The sequence below is a fragment of the Loxodonta africana genome, chromosome 12 (assembly GCF_030014295.1).
Source record: "Loxodonta africana isolate mLoxAfr1 chromosome 12, mLoxAfr1.hap2, whole genome shotgun sequence".
NCBI classification, from domain to species: Eukaryota; Metazoa; Chordata; class Mammalia; order Proboscidea; family Elephantidae; genus Loxodonta; species Loxodonta africana.
In genome coordinates, this window is record NC_087353.1 from 5,638,890 (window position 1) to 5,654,345 (window position 15,456).

The following is a 15,456-nucleotide window of genomic DNA, read 5'->3' on the forward strand; positions in this document are numbered from 1 at the left end:
GCTGTATAGCAGGCTCTGAGATCAGGTAGTGCAAGGCCTCTGACTTTATTCTTTTTATTCAGTAGTGCTTTGCTTATCCGGGGCCTCTTTCCTTTCCATATAAAGTTAATGATTAGTTTTTCCATCTTGTTAAAGAATGCTGTTGGTATTTGGATAAAGATTGCATTGTATCTGGATTGCTTTGGGTAGAACAGACATTTTCACAATGTTAAGTCTACCTATCCATGAGCATACGTTTTTCTATTTATGTACGTATCTTTTGTAGTTTTCTTTGTATAGGTCTTTTATGTCCCCCATTAGATTTATTCCTTTTTTTTTTTTCTTTTTTAGGGGCTATTATAAATAGTATTGCCTTCCTGATTTCCTCTTCATAGTTCTCTTTATTGGTGTATAAAAATGCAAATTATTTTTCTATGTTTATCCTCTATCTTGCCACTCTGATGAATCTATTAGTTTCAGTAGTTCTCTTGTGGAGTCTTTTGGGTTCTCTACGTATAGTATGTCATCTGTGAATAGGGATAGTTTTATTTGTTCCTGATCAATTTGGATGCTGTTTCTTTTCCTTGCCTCATTGCTATAGCTAGGACTTCCAACATAATGTTAAATAGGAGTGGTGATACAGGACATCATCGTTCCTGTTCTCAGGGGGAATGTTTTCAGCCTCTCTCCATTGAGAATGATGTTGGCTGCTGGTTTTGTATAGATGTCCTTTACTGAGTAATTTCCCTTCTATTCCTATTTTACTGAGAGTTTTTATCAGGAATGGGTGTTGAGCTTGATCAAAGACCTTTTCTGCTTGGATTGAGGTGATCATGTGTTTGTTGGATTACATTGATTTTCTAATGTTGCACCTTCCTCGCATACCTGGTAGGAATCCCACATGGTCATAGTTTTTTTTTTTTTTTTTTTTATTATATGATGCTGAATTCTATTGGCCAGAATTTCTGTATCTATATTCATGAGAGATACTGGTTATAGTATCTTTGCCTTGTTTTGGTATCAGGGTTATGCTGGCTTCATAGAATGAATTTGAAAGTATCCCTTCCTTTTGGTTTGTGCTCTTCTCTGTTTGGCAGAATTCTCCAGTAAAGCCACCTGGGCCCGGACTTTTTCTTGTTGGAAATTTTTTTAATTTCCTTTTTAATCTCTTCTCTTGTTATGGGTCTGTTCAGATTTTCTACCTCAGTCTCATGTATAAATAATTTGATCAATTTAGTCCAGAAAGACAATTAAGTCTATTTAATCTGCCAATGATTTGTTTGAGAGCTACAGGTCATTGGCATAAACACACCCCAAAATACTTGTGACAAAAACATAATAATATAGTAATTACACAATAGATCCAGAAATGAAGAGATGTGCCATGATTTTAGGAGTAACAGAAAGATTATCTGAAATTGCTCACAACTATATATATCAACATGTTTTTGACAATTTATGGATTTCCAAACTGTTCTTTAAAAGCATTTTCTTGTTAGGATTAAGAAAAAAACCATGTTCTAATGGGAGGAAAATCATCAGGAATTTAAGCTTATGCTTAAAAAAAAAGACAAAAACCAAACTCGTTGTCATTGAGTTGATTCTGACTCAGAGACCTTGTAGGACCAACTACAACTGCCCCATAGTGTTTCCAAAAAGCAGCTGGTGGATCTGAACTGCCAATCTTTTGGTTAGCAGCCAAGCACTTAACCACTGCACCACCACGGCTCCTTTAAAAAGAAAAATATGCTACCTTTTAATTAAAAATAGTAATAAATTGATCCTGAAAGCTCTAAGACAGAACTTTAAAACTCTGCAATAAAAACATGTAAAGTGACACACATACAATGTTATATAAGTTTTCTCTAGAGATATTATCAATATTAAAAAGCAAACTGAAACCTCAACTGGTACTTTTTTACATATTTATGTGCTGAAGAAAATTTGGCATTTGTAAGCTGAGGTTTTTCAGATATTGATGAAGACCAAAAATACTTTAGGTGTCATGGTTTAACTAAAAGGTATACAGAAGTAATTTTTGTTTTTTTTTTGACCATGAAAACGCTGAGATGCTTTATTGTTTTAATCAGTGCAAAATGTTACAGATCTTAGTTCACTATAGATACTTCTTATATTAACTCATTCAATTCATGATGCTATTGAAATTAAAAACTGTCCAGTACATGAGTCTCTTGAAACTTTTTTAGTAACTACTTCAAATTCAAAGTATTATTTTTGATTTACATTGTGAACTGTTTCTGGAAATTATAAATAACTGTCACCACTTCCAAACCAGCAAGTGGTGATGCCTAATGTCAAAAGATAGCTCAGGCTTCCCCACTCCCCTCCAGAATTTAATTGCTCTTTTGTATTTTATGGGGGAAAAAAAAGGCACCCTGTAACATTATATTTTCAAATAAAATACTTTATTTATAAAATAAGATGGTAGCTAACAGTTTAAGGAAGCTTGGGAAGATATTACTTTCACATGGGGTATATATGCACCTTAGAAAATATTTGGCCAAGTCATAAAATTAGCATCTTTAATCACCTGTAAAGTGCTAAGAAATTTATTTCTGGTGAATGGCTGCATTAATTTTTTAATTGTCCGGTAAGTAAAACATTGATACATAAATATGCGTTGAACATAATGGAACTCACTGATTACTCACATGTCTTGACATGGAAGAGATGAACTGCAGAATACAAACCTGTGCATTCTGCAGAAGAGATATCTAAATGAACATAGTGTTGATCAGAGGTTCGGTTTTCTTGGTCCACATCCCATCGCCAGCAATGGAACACCCACACTGACTAGCACCACGAGCCATTCCGAATGCATATTCACAAACTGACAGTGTTCCACAGTCAACAGGTGCAAGAAACACATTAAAGAATTGACCAAGACTTCATGTATACATTTCCTACAACACTAGAACATATATATTTCTAATATAGATATTAATGCTATTTAATACGAGAAGGGAAGAATATTTTGGCATTGATGCTTGAGTCTAATGTTGCTAGGTATTGAGCATTTTGGTTCAAAGCAATTATTATTTGTGAAATGTTACAGATAACATATGACCAAAAACATTAGCTGTTAATTTTTTAATTGAAAAAAAAATGCAATATAAAAATACTACTTTGTTAAAATATACAATATGTGTATCATACCACTTTGGAAAATCCAGCTCATTTCTGAAAGCAAGTAACATCCTCTGGACTGGTATCTGTTACCTGGCTTTCTTGTTACAAATTCTATTCTGAAATTTTTAAAATATGGAATATAAATAAAAGAAATGAAGCTGAATCAAGTAAAAAAAAATTAAGAATTGTTAATAAATTCCTACACTATTGAATATGCTATAATTTCCCCACAAATTCTTAGTTTCCAAATTCTGTAAGCAATATGATACAGGCATAGCTTCAAAGGTGATGAAGTTGAATTATCTATTACTCATGTATGGACTACAGCAATCAAAGAGAGGATGGTATTTTCCCAGAACTTCAAATTACTCAAAAGCTGCATCAATCTTCTACCTTCTTTAGAAGTGTTTACATTCCGCTCTGCTGTGTGGAAGAGAAGGATGGAATTGGCAGGAAAGCCAACATTCTGATATTGCACATTTCTTCCCCAAATACTGTTTTTCATTTATCCCCAACCAGTGTAGATACAGCCTAAATCATTTACATCATATGATTTAGCTAAAAGGTCATCCTTGATTGCAAATTTCAATCCCAGGAAGCGTGGCCTTTCACTTATATATTTAACAGGGGGATCTGCCAGACCATAACAGAAGACACGAGCTCGTCTGGTCGTTGCTGTCTGGTCTTCTTATTCACCCGTCTGTGGCCCTGCCCTCCACAAACCACTAGCACTGAACAGGCTTTCGCTCTCTTGAATCGCTGTGCTTTGCTTTTCAGTGAGATGTTTGGATCCCTCAAGAGGTCATAGATGATACTGTCCTCTGACTTGTGCTCTAGAGAGCTAGAGCCATGAGACAAAGTCAGGGAGCCAGAAGATGACGACAAGTCGCTCTTTTGAGTCATTGAGCCTAGTGGGTCTCCCAACCAAATGGCACCATCAGGGTTGCTGTGACTTAGGCAAGAGCTGAGGGCCTCGCTTGGAAGCATGTCCTTCTGGTCTTCATCCTGGGGTTCAGAACTGGGGGGCAGGCTATCTCTGGACTTGTTTTTGTTTTTCTTGTGTAAAGCCGTAGCGGTCACAAGGAACTTGACTGGTCCATTGTGTGCATGGTAGGAAACCATACCTCTTCCTAAAAAGCAAAAATATTTAATTTTTTTTAAATAGAAAATATTGTAGAAATAAACAAAAATTACATAATTTAGGCACAATATATCTCCTCTCTCTGCCCAAATAACAAAACCCTTTAAATATAACACTTGAATGTCAGCTTGAAAATATCTTCTGGTTTTATATACTTGAGATTTTTATTGAATTTGAAGAAATGTTTAAAAATGATGATCTAAAATAGGAAATCCAAGTTTTCTTCAACAGGATCTCATTTCCAGTGTTCATATTCTATGTAGTTGTTTTGCTGTTCTCTGCACAAACACCTTCTTACTTGCTCTATGGTAATATATTTAATTTTCCTAAGTTTTGATTAGAAGAAGTAAAGGCCTAAAGATGTGTCGGTTTCAGGAACAAAATGTCTACATCACCAGAAGCCCGTGTACATTTTTGTTATAAAAATGCTCTGGGGTTTACAACAAGTTAATTTCTGTAGTTTAATTAAGGCTTTTCATTTCAAAAGTGATGTGATTCAAATTTTAAAGTCATCCTCTGACCTAGGAGCACATGTCAAAACCACAAAAGATCTTTCTATAAAACACAGGCGCCCGAAGTGTCAAGAGGAACTGGGGTACCCACACTTTTTAAACACTTCACAAGTGAACCGACAGACTCGGGACACACGCGCCCTTTTCACCAAACGCTGTGAGGCTGAAACAAGGCCCTACCCCTTGGCGTTGTCCTGCTTTGCCCAACGCAGATTAAATTATAAAATTCCATAACAACAGTAAGATTCCCTTCCTCAGTCAACAGACTGGCAAAATTAAAAAGTCTCACAATGGCAATGCCGGTGGGAATATGGAGCGATAAGAATGTTCATATCCTGATGATGGCAGTGTAATTTTATGTAACAACCCGGGAAGAAATTTTAACATTACCTAGTAAAGCTGAGGAAACCTTAGAGCTACGGCTGCTAACCAAAAGGCCAGCAGTTCGAATCCACCAGGTGCTCCTTGGAAATTCTATGGGGCAGTTCTACCCTGTCCTATAGGGTTGCTATGAGTTGGAATCGACTCAATGGCAACAGATTTAGTAAAGTTGAGCATGTCTATTCTCTACAAACCAGCCATTCCACTTCTGGACACACGTCCTAGCAGAACTCATGCATGTATAAGCAGAGATGGTTGCGTGAATATTCACAGAGGCACTCTATGTAATACAAAAAACTGGGCACAACTAAACAGCCGTCAAAAGAAACGTGGACAAGTAGTATTACGTCCTTTTGAGGTACTACTATACAGAAGATGAACGAACTACACTCACATGCACTAACAAGGATGGATCTCAAAAATAACACTGAAAGAAAAACGTTACCAAGGAATACATGTTATATGACAAATAGAGAAAATGCAAAGTCAGACAAAATTAAGAACTTGTTTTTTAAGGATACAAAAAAAAAAATTTGGTAATACTCTGGAGAAGATCAATGGAATAATTAATATAAAGTTCTTGTCTATAAAAGTTATCTACAGGTGTGGGGTGAGGGAGGAGGAAGAGAAACGAGCTTGGGAAAAGGCACACAGGCTCTGTTGTATAAGCAAAGTTCTCTTTCCTAAACTAGGTGCAGGCACGTGGTGACCTTTTTATTATTACCATTTAAGCTGCAAAATTCATTATGCACCATCCCTTTATATGCAATGTATTTCATAATAAGAGTATAGTACCTTTTCTGGGTTTACCTCATAATAACAGCAGAAATTAAGAAATGAATGAAAAATCAGAATTCCTTAATTCTAAAAGGTGGATCATGCCGAACTATGAATTTATCTAAACCACAGACCTACTTCCAATAGATCCATAAAAGCTTATGGAGGGAAGGGAGGGATATCTGAAGTTATGTATATTTTGGGGTTGACAATCTGGGTGGTACAAACGGTTAACACTAGGCTGCTAGTTGAAAGGGTGGGGGTTTGAGTCCACTCAGAAGTGCCTTGGAAAAAGGCCTGGTGATGTAGTTCCAAACAATCCGCCACTGAAAACCCCAGGGAGCGCAGCTCTTCTCTGACACACACACAGCGCCACCATGAGTTGAGGCTGAGCGGACAGTAGTTAACAACACTTCCCATTCTGGTGTATTTCCCGCAAAATTTCTTTTTCTCTGTGAATACGCTTTTGCATGGCTGATTTTATAATCAACATAAAATATAAGATCTTGGTTTTGCTTAACTTACAGTGTTAACATTTTCCTGCGTCATTAAAAGGTCTCCGCAAATACCATTTTCACTGGCTGCGTTATATTCTATTAATGGCAATACAACCATTTCCTTACACATTCCCTTTCCGCAAGTTTTGAACGTTTAGGTTGTTTCCTGTCTTATGCTACTAAGAATTAAATGACAGATGTCTTTTTGCACCCTCCTTTGTCCACAGATTAGGCTGTTTCCTAAGACAGTTTCCCGAAATGCAACTCCTGATTCCCGACATACGAGCATTTTAAGGCTCATGATCCATAAGGCAACACTTTTCTCCAAAAAGTTTGTATCTACTTGAGCTCCTATCAACACTTCAAAGAGGCATAACTCAGCTTTTTCACATCCTAGGCTTCCTTCTTTGCAACATAAAATATAAAAACTATCCACTTTCATTGACCAAAACTGTATATAATGCTATAGACTGACTGGCAGCAGTCAAGGTAATATGAAAATATGTCTTCAGGGTAAGTTCTCTTTGGAACACTAAGGTAAGAGAGAAAAACAAGTCTAAATCAACAATGCAAATTAACACACAGTCTTTATCGTACACTGAAACAAATCATTTGAATTGTTTAAACAATTCCCAATATGTTGAAGTATTACATAAATTAATTTGCTTAATCAATTTTAAATATAGGACAAAGACACAGAACGAGGCAAAAATACTTGAGTGAGTTTACTCACCAGTTACTTTGGGGATCCCCTGCAGCCGAGGAACTGGCAGGGCGACCACGATGCCCAAATTGGTGCCAACCATCAGTAAGCCGTGGCAAACCAGCAGACTAGTCACAGACACCCGCTGATGCCCTAAATGAAGAGACAGAAGTTTGCTTCATGATCCTAAAGTTTGACTTACGCAGTGATACCAGAGTCAGGGCAGTGAGGTGCTTAGCTAATATCTGAGAATGTGACAGACACACAGTGTGAAAGTCCTCGGTCATGATAACACATTTCATTAAGGGGAGGCGGTGTCCCTAAAGTGCTGCAGTCCAGCTTGCTTCAGCTAGACTATAAAGAAAAAGATCTTGGGGAGATGCATCCTCTTAATTACACCTTAGAGGGTGCAGGCCCCCACAGAAAGGTGGACACAACTTTGAATCTCCCAGCTGGTCCTCTCAGCCTTCACTGCTCTGTCTGGTGCTTTCAGAAGTCAATCAAATCGCTTGGAATAGTCTATTTAAACAATTGACTTTTGTTTAATGTAGCAAATGACCCATAAGCCACACATACACAAATCAAGCTGTGGTTCTCTGAAATAATAGTCAGAGCTATCATCTTTAGAAATGAGAAGATATCTACTAATACAGCTAAGAGCCTTGATGGCACAGTGGTTAAGGGCTCAGCTGCTAACCAAAAGGTCGACAGTTCGAATCCACCAGCTGCCCCCTGGAAACCCTATAGGGAAGTTCTACTTTGTCCTATAGGGTCGCTGTGAGTCAAAATTGACTTGGTGGTTACGGGTTTGGTTTGGTATACTCAGTAACACACTTAGAGACCAACGTCTGAGAAGCTTTCCAAGTTTAGTGTGCTAAGAACATCTCGTGGGCTCAGTCTTGGGAACAGTCTGGCAGCCAAGGGGCTGAGGACCACAGGAACTAAACAGTCTGCTCTGGGTGGTGACAAGGCCAGAAATTGGGAGTGAAAGAGACTGGTCTAACCACTGGCCTACTTCAAATACCTTCCCTGTTACCCTAATATTCAAATACCTTCCCTAAAAAATATTCAAATACCTTCCCTATTACTCTAATATTCAAATACCCTCCCTATTACTCTAATATTCAAGTAACTTCCCTATTACTCTAATTTTCAAATACCCTCCCTATTACTCTAATATTCAAGTATCTTCCCTATTACTCTAAATCCAAATATCTTCCCCACCATTCCAACTTTAAGGAGTGATTCTTGACTTTCACACAATTCTACCACTACTCCGATACTACCATTAGCATAACAGCTTTCAAAAGGAGGCTTAAAATAACTCTTGGTGTTTCTCTGGTTAGCTCAGGCTAATTAAGTTTGCACTTGAGAAGCAATGATGAATATTTAAAAACAATGTGATTTTTCCTTCCTGTAAAAATAAGTCATTTTCAGTATCTCCACATTCGATCTGAAATTCATCTCAGGTACAGAGCCTGAGAGCAAACGGTCTAATTTCAGAGCCAGAGTTGGATTAGCACGTCTGGAGAGATCATTTTTTAAATGAATTACTTAGGCAACAAGCAACAAAATAAAAATTTGCTTTTATTTTTAAACCTCTGTTTATAAAAACAAAAGTAAATAATTTTAAGTTCTCAGGAATTCTGAATGTATGCCATGTCTTTTGAGTGACGAGTTTTAGAAACGTATTTTGAGTTTTAGAAATATATGTTAATCCACAAGACTCTCCTATAGGTAATCAAGGTGCTTTTGTTTTCAAACGCTAGTGAAAAACACTGAAACAGTTTAGAAATATAATGTTCAGCATAATCCACAATATTACCGACTTGCATTTCAGAATATCGTAAAAGGACGCCTTGGGGTGTAAGCATGCGAGGGGGGCGCATACATCTCCGAGTAAATAGGAATGCCTTTTTCCGGGGCATCACTATTACTGAGTGGTGAGCACTTTAAATGTTACGTGTGATCACCTCTTGAGAAATCTGCACACGAGCTTAAGGTGAATCTGAGACCATCCTCCTAGACTCTCCCGAAGATCTTTGGTAGAAAAGTTTTCGAAGCAGAGGGTCTAAGGTTCCATTTAGAACTGGCTTACAGTACTTTTTTCCTTTCGGTAAAGCACAGCTCTCTTTCACTAAAGCCAATACACAGGGGTGAAATATTATTTTCCATTTAAGCTTTCAACTTTAATAATTTATTTCAAACACTGATATAAATGGTCTACAACACAACTGAGAGTAGAGAATCTCATGACAATGGATATGGACTTCACGCCTGGTGGAGACAGACAGGCTTCATTATCTTGTCATATGACAGCCATTTTTCTTTGCCGTTGGATGTGGAAGGAAAATGTAAATCAGGCAACAGTATATCCCACTTGTCCTAAATCTGAATAAATTTTCTTTTTAAAATATAAAATTATTAGAAAGGATAAAAACAAACGAACTCTTACTACACCTCATCAACTGTCTCCATTGAGGTTTCAAGGGCTTTGTTTAGCAGTTATCTGTAGGCTTATTCTATCACTTAATTCTTCCTTTATCCTTCAATTTGGTAGTTAAGTCCTACATATAAATGAAACCTACGCAAATTTGAGTATTTTTTTATGATTTTTTATTTGATATCATGAAATATTTTGGTGTGGGAAACTGAGCTTCAGTTAATTTTTATGTAAAACAGATTCCTGAGTTAAATTTTCCTTCACAGACAATTTATAGTTTTTCAAATACTGGTTTAGAGTTAGTTATTAAAGAAGCAGCTGGAATACTTTTATTCTATAAACAACTTTACTTCAAAGACAACAAATGAGGAAAATGGGAATTTCAAACAGCCCATCTTAACAATTAGTGTCATACCTTTATATTTCAAACATCATTTCATTCCTAAAGTACAATGTATAAATATTTCCAATAGTTAATAAAAACATAAAAAGGAATTTGCTGTTTTCATTCAGAAAAACTTTCCTGAAAGTAATCTTTCATTCTCCTTATGAATTCTCCTCCACCCCCTTGCATGTAAACGGAAACCCTGCTGGCATAATGGTTAAGAGCTATGATTACTAACCCAAAGGCTGGCAGTTCAAATCCACCGGCCACTCCTTGGAAACTCTATGTGGGCAGTTCTACTCTGTCCTATACGGTCACTAAAAGTGGGAATTGACTTGATGGCAGTGGGTTTGGGTTTTTTTTTCCTGCATGTAAATAGCATATCCAGGAAATGTTTATTTTTGACATGTCTCCAGGTTTAGCATCTGTTTTACGTTATATACAGTGAGAACCTGGGAAACTCTAGGGTCTTTGTAAGGAAACTCTTTTCTACATAAGTGAGTCTTTCTGAAGAGAAAGGCACATAACAATCCAAAATTAGAAAACAAAACATGTGCGGCACCAGAATGGAGAAACCAGTCGCTGTGTGGGAAAAAAAGGACGTAAAATGGTGGGAAGGTGAAGAAGCCTACAGAGGAATCACCGGGAAAAACCAGTGAAAGCCCTGCCTAACCCACACAGCAAGGGAGCTTCTGAAGAGAGCTTCTTTAAGGAACAGTCAAAACTTTATCCGATAATAAAAGCGATGAAACCCAGCAAAAGAAAATCTAGATACTCGTGTTTCCAACCGGTTTGAAAGCATTCAGAAGCTAAGAAAAACAAAAGGTCTCAAGGGATGATTGCTTATCCCGTGTTCGAAGTACGTAGGCTATGATTTGTCATCTTTAATGTTACACATGAAAGTTTACCTGAAATAGTAATTAGGTAATCTGGCAACTTTCTAATTCAAGAGCACGTGGACGGCAGAGTTGCTTTTGAGGTGTCCCAGGTGCTTCCCGGAAACACCGACAGTGGTCTTCAAGGTGGGACAACAGGTGAGTTCACTGGGGCCGCAGCCTTCGCCAGAGAATCCACAGAGCCCACCGCAAGGTCAAGTGCAAGGCTGGGATGGTGAAGGCAGGGATGCTGCTGTGGTGACGGAAGACATAAATGCCACCAAGAGTTTTAAAACTTAATTATCAACACGAAAAGGGTATCCAACTGCATTTGATGGCCATCGTATAAAGGGAGCCCACCAGGGTCTTTTCAGGTGCAGATATAGAGAGAGAAAACGGTAATCTTTCATCAATGAGAGGCCCTCTCAAGGCTGGTAAACGGGCTTAAAGAATATCATCCAAGTTTCTTTAAATATTTAAAAGAAACATACAAACCAAATAGTAAATAAAAGAGGCAAATACGTCTTCAAAGTGTAGGAAATGTTAAAACCAGCTCTCGCTCTCTGCTGTGATCACCCAGAATAGAAGCCTCAAGGAACACAGCAGACCTGAGCTGCTGGCTAATCTGAGACGACAGACCAGTAGCCAAGGGGTTATGGAATCCAAGTCTCCACTTTCATTCTTATAAATAATGTCTCGAGGCTAGTTTAATTTACTGGGTTGCCTTATGACGTGGCATACGGTATTTAGAAAAGTTACACTGACTTTTACAAATATTGACATCTTGGCAGTTTTATCTGTTTAAAGACACTCTGGGAAGGCGAAGCGTTCACTCAGTGGAGACAGTGAAAGGCTAGGTTTAACACGGGGCCTGGGGGTTTCTCCACTATAAATACTCTCCTTGGAGTAGGGAGGACAAAGCAGGAAACACCTGCATCCTGATGTAACCTCTGTGGCTACTGATGGCCTAGAATAATAACGCTTCCTTACATCTACCTGTCAGTTCTACTCCTTCGTAACTTTTAGAAGTTTAACCGGCTGTTCTAAAACACATGTATACTAACTCCAGAAATTCTGAAAATCGTATCGGCAATTGTTAGGCTGTGTTGAGTTTATGTGAAAGAAGTTGGGCTAAATGGTTTTCAAGAACTGAATTCTAAATAGAAGAAAACAATCCCAGGTCGTTATACACAGACTCATATATTCCACAGGTTGAAAGCAGACCACTTCTAAAGAAGTAAACAGATTTAATCCAGTTTTGTTAGCTTAAAGAGGAGTTGTGAGTTATGGAATAATTTTTTTTTTTTTCAAATTCTGTTAGTTTCAACTTGGCAGTCTTCATATGTAGAGCCAGCAATGGTGCAAAAGGATACATGCATTACTGTTGCCATGTAAATAACAACTCCAGAATGCAGGTGTTATATGTGGGGGGAACACAGAGCGTGGCCAGGTTTCCAGGAAACACACTGCTAATACTGTATCCGCTGAGAATAACAACGCGGGCTGCTCATAAACTAGCAACCTCAAATTCAATACACTTACGTTTAGCACATGCACTAACCGAAATATTTATGTGTAAAATAACATGTAATAATGCTAGTTACTATACAACACGGGCATAAAGGTAAGATTAGGAAAAGGGAAAGAGAGGCAATGGGTTTTTGGCTTTCTCGTTCTAAGCCACATAATGTAATGAAATTTGGAGCAGTTTCAGATTACACTGTTCCAAGGATCATATCCAAGAACCAGTGAAAAGGCAACTATTCTCGGTCTGAAACCTAATTCCCAGTGTCACCAAATCCTGCTCCGAATCACCCACCACCCAACAGATCACAACCTGGAAGGAGGATATCAGATGCAGATAAAAGTTAAAAGAGTCTCCCAGGTATACAGTTAGAGGTATTTTCAATATTATACAAATGCCAGAGAATCCATGCCAAGTGAAGGCATTCCACTCCGTTCTGATTAAACATGTTACAGTGAACACCTGCTTTTACTTTCATCTACTTGTAAAAAACAGAGTAAGAATAAACAGGGATCCGTGAAAGAAGGGACCCACAGAGGAGAGAGCCTGAAGGCGTGTGCAACACAATAGCAAAGAGAAGTTCCAGGATGAGAGCTGTTACCAAGCCAACAGAGCAAATGGGCCAGGGAGGAGCCAAGAAGGGAGGACTCTAGCGGGGGCAACGGCACTGCCAGGTTCCCTGACACATCTGACCACGCAGGGAGGAGTTTCACAGTTCTGCGGGAGCCTTCAGGGTGGATTAAAACAACAACAGAAACCCAAACCCATTGCCATCGAGTCAATTCTGACTCACAGCGACCCTACAGGACAGAACAGAACAGAACTGCCCCATAAGGTTTCCAAGGAGCAGCTGATGGATTCCAACTGCTGACCATTTGGTTAGCAGCTGAGCTCTTAACCACTGCACCACCAGGGCTCCTCAAGGTGGACCTATGATCAGCAAATTGAAAACTATATGTGAGAAAAAAAGGAAATTATTAACTGACAAGATAAAAAAGTAGTGAAAGAAAGGAAAGGTAACTACGTTATATTATGCAACTCAGTTACAATCACATCATCAAAAACATGTAAATGCTAAGCTTTGATTTAGTGCAAGATGGTGACCTAACTCCGCAGGGAGGAAGGAAGTTCAAGCATATATTCGTTTATATGTTGCACAGACTAGGGGGAGCTAGTGGGCCTGCGTATGTTTGGAAGAAGGTATGATAATTTAATTTTTTTCTTCTACAGCAGGAAGGCAAAAGGCAGCATCTAAAATGGAAAGCTCGAGAATAAGCCACACAAGCCTGGGTTTTTCAAAGCAACATGGAGGTTTCACACCAGCAGCAGCTGAAAGAGCGAAAGTGATTGCCTGGTGGGAAGAGGGCAGGGCAGAGTGGGGGGAATGGGGCAAAAGCCTGCTTTGTTCTGCTCCTCACAAGCCTTGGGTGCTATTTGATTTTATTAAAGTATGTACAACTATTAGCTTGGTGAAACATTACATGAAAAAAAATTAGGCTTAGGCTTGCCTGAACCTTCTCTTCATAGCTATTTTTTCTTTCTGTTCTTAATTGGAGGGTGAAGAATAACAAGGGCAGAGTGAGCTCCTAGTAGCTGTTCCTGCGGCCCGGCTGCATTTTTGAGGCTAGCCTGTCAGGGTCTGGAAGCCATGGCAACCCCCCTGGGAAGGACAGCAGGGATGTCAGCCAGGGCCCACAGCGTCCTGTGAGACCACAGCTCCTTGGGAGACTCGGCAGCGCTGCAGAGAGCTGGGTCGGGAACACCCTTCCACACGTTCACGGGGCTCGGAAAGTCGCTTTAACACAATAAAAGCCACACCTTCCCTTGTGGACAGACCTCTGAACGTACAGGCCACTCGTTGGCCAAATAAATGCGTCTTTTGGCACTCTATGAGTTTGACTTGGTTTCATCCCAACGGCTCCAACAGTTTCCAACAGCAAACATTTATTTCACCAGCATGAGTGCTCAAAAGAAAACATTTACTTCAAGGACCCTAGCAAAGCGTCAGGACGTTTTCAGGGTCAGAGGGACTATAAAAAACTTTGTTTTTCTAAAATTAATTTGTATGTCATGTATGTCTCCATTTTTCTCAATGAAAAAAAAAAAAAGATCCACAATATTAAAAAAAAAAAAAAAATTGGTGCAGTGTGGCCACAAAGGAGAGAGCAGCTATCATACACAGTGCCTCCAATACGTTCATCCTCAAGGTCAACCAAACATGCCTCCTACTCTCAAGTGAGGTGGAGGCACTGGCCTGAGCTCCCCAGAGTTCCCTTCTCTCCCATTTGCGTCCTCTCCTGCCTCATCCCGTCCTTCTCAGAGGACCAACATTCCTCCCCTTGTCAAAGGACAACTTCCCACCTGTGTCCTGGCTGTCTCACCTCACATCTTTCTAGAACTTAACCCCTAAATTATTATTTTTCAATGCATCATAAGTAGTAATCTTTTCTCTAGTACCCTCTGCTTAAACCACAAACACCTTCAACATGATTATCAACCAACCAACAAACTAACAAACCAAAACAAAAAATCTTCCATCAATCCCACTACAGTCTCAAGCTGCCTTTGAACGATGGTAGGACTTGCCACGTACCTGTCTGGATATAATCTGTTGTTGATTCTGCAAATCATTTTGCTATATTTAATTCAGTGCCTTCACAGGCAGGGAACTCAGTAACTTCTTAGAGGCTGTCTACACTTCCTGATGTTTACAATTTAAAAACTGTTAAACATATGAAGTCAGTTAAGAGGCAACTTAATTCGGGCTTTCTTTCTTGCTCAGCCTCTTACTGTTAACTGTCTCTAAAAGAAATCTAAATTTAACCTTGTTACTTCTCCATTTCCCACTGCCCTCTCAAAACTCAAAAAATGCTCCAAAAACCAGCTCTAACCCTTTCTCCCCCTCACCACTTCCCTAGTAATATTCCGACTGCATCCTTAGTAACTGAGCCGCTTATCTTTTCTCATCCTCATATTAGATCTCATGGCATCATCTCACCTGCCACCTTGCTCTCGCCAATCTTGGCCCCTCTGACTTTACATTACGGTGGTTCCCTCTCCTACCTTGGGCCCCCTATAAGTCTCCTGG

General features: G+C 39.0%; 1 protein-coding gene across 5 annotated transcripts in view; it reads right to left on the reverse strand.

Annotated features, from left to right (window-relative positions):
* Positions 1-1,733: 1,733 nt before the first annotated feature.
* ARHGEF10 (Rho guanine nucleotide exchange factor 10) overlaps positions 1,734-15,456 on the reverse strand; it is a 178,707-nt gene continuing 164,984 nt past the window's right edge. Inside the window, exons 28-29 of one of the 5 annotated variants that reach the window (XM_010591875.3) lie at positions 7,171-7,293; positions 1,734-4,259 (exon numbers count right to left, since the gene is read on the reverse strand). In XM_010591875.3, coding sequence (XP_010590177.1) covers positions 3,742-4,259; positions 7,171-7,293 — 641 coding nt within the window. In that variant the 3' untranslated portion in view covers positions 1,734-3,741. Of the gene's footprint in view, positions 4,260-7,170; positions 7,294-10,601; positions 11,097-15,456 lie in introns of those variants that run through there. The other 4 variants (XM_010591874.3, XM_010591873.3, XM_023550379.2 and 1 more) reach the window with 4 other exon arrangements.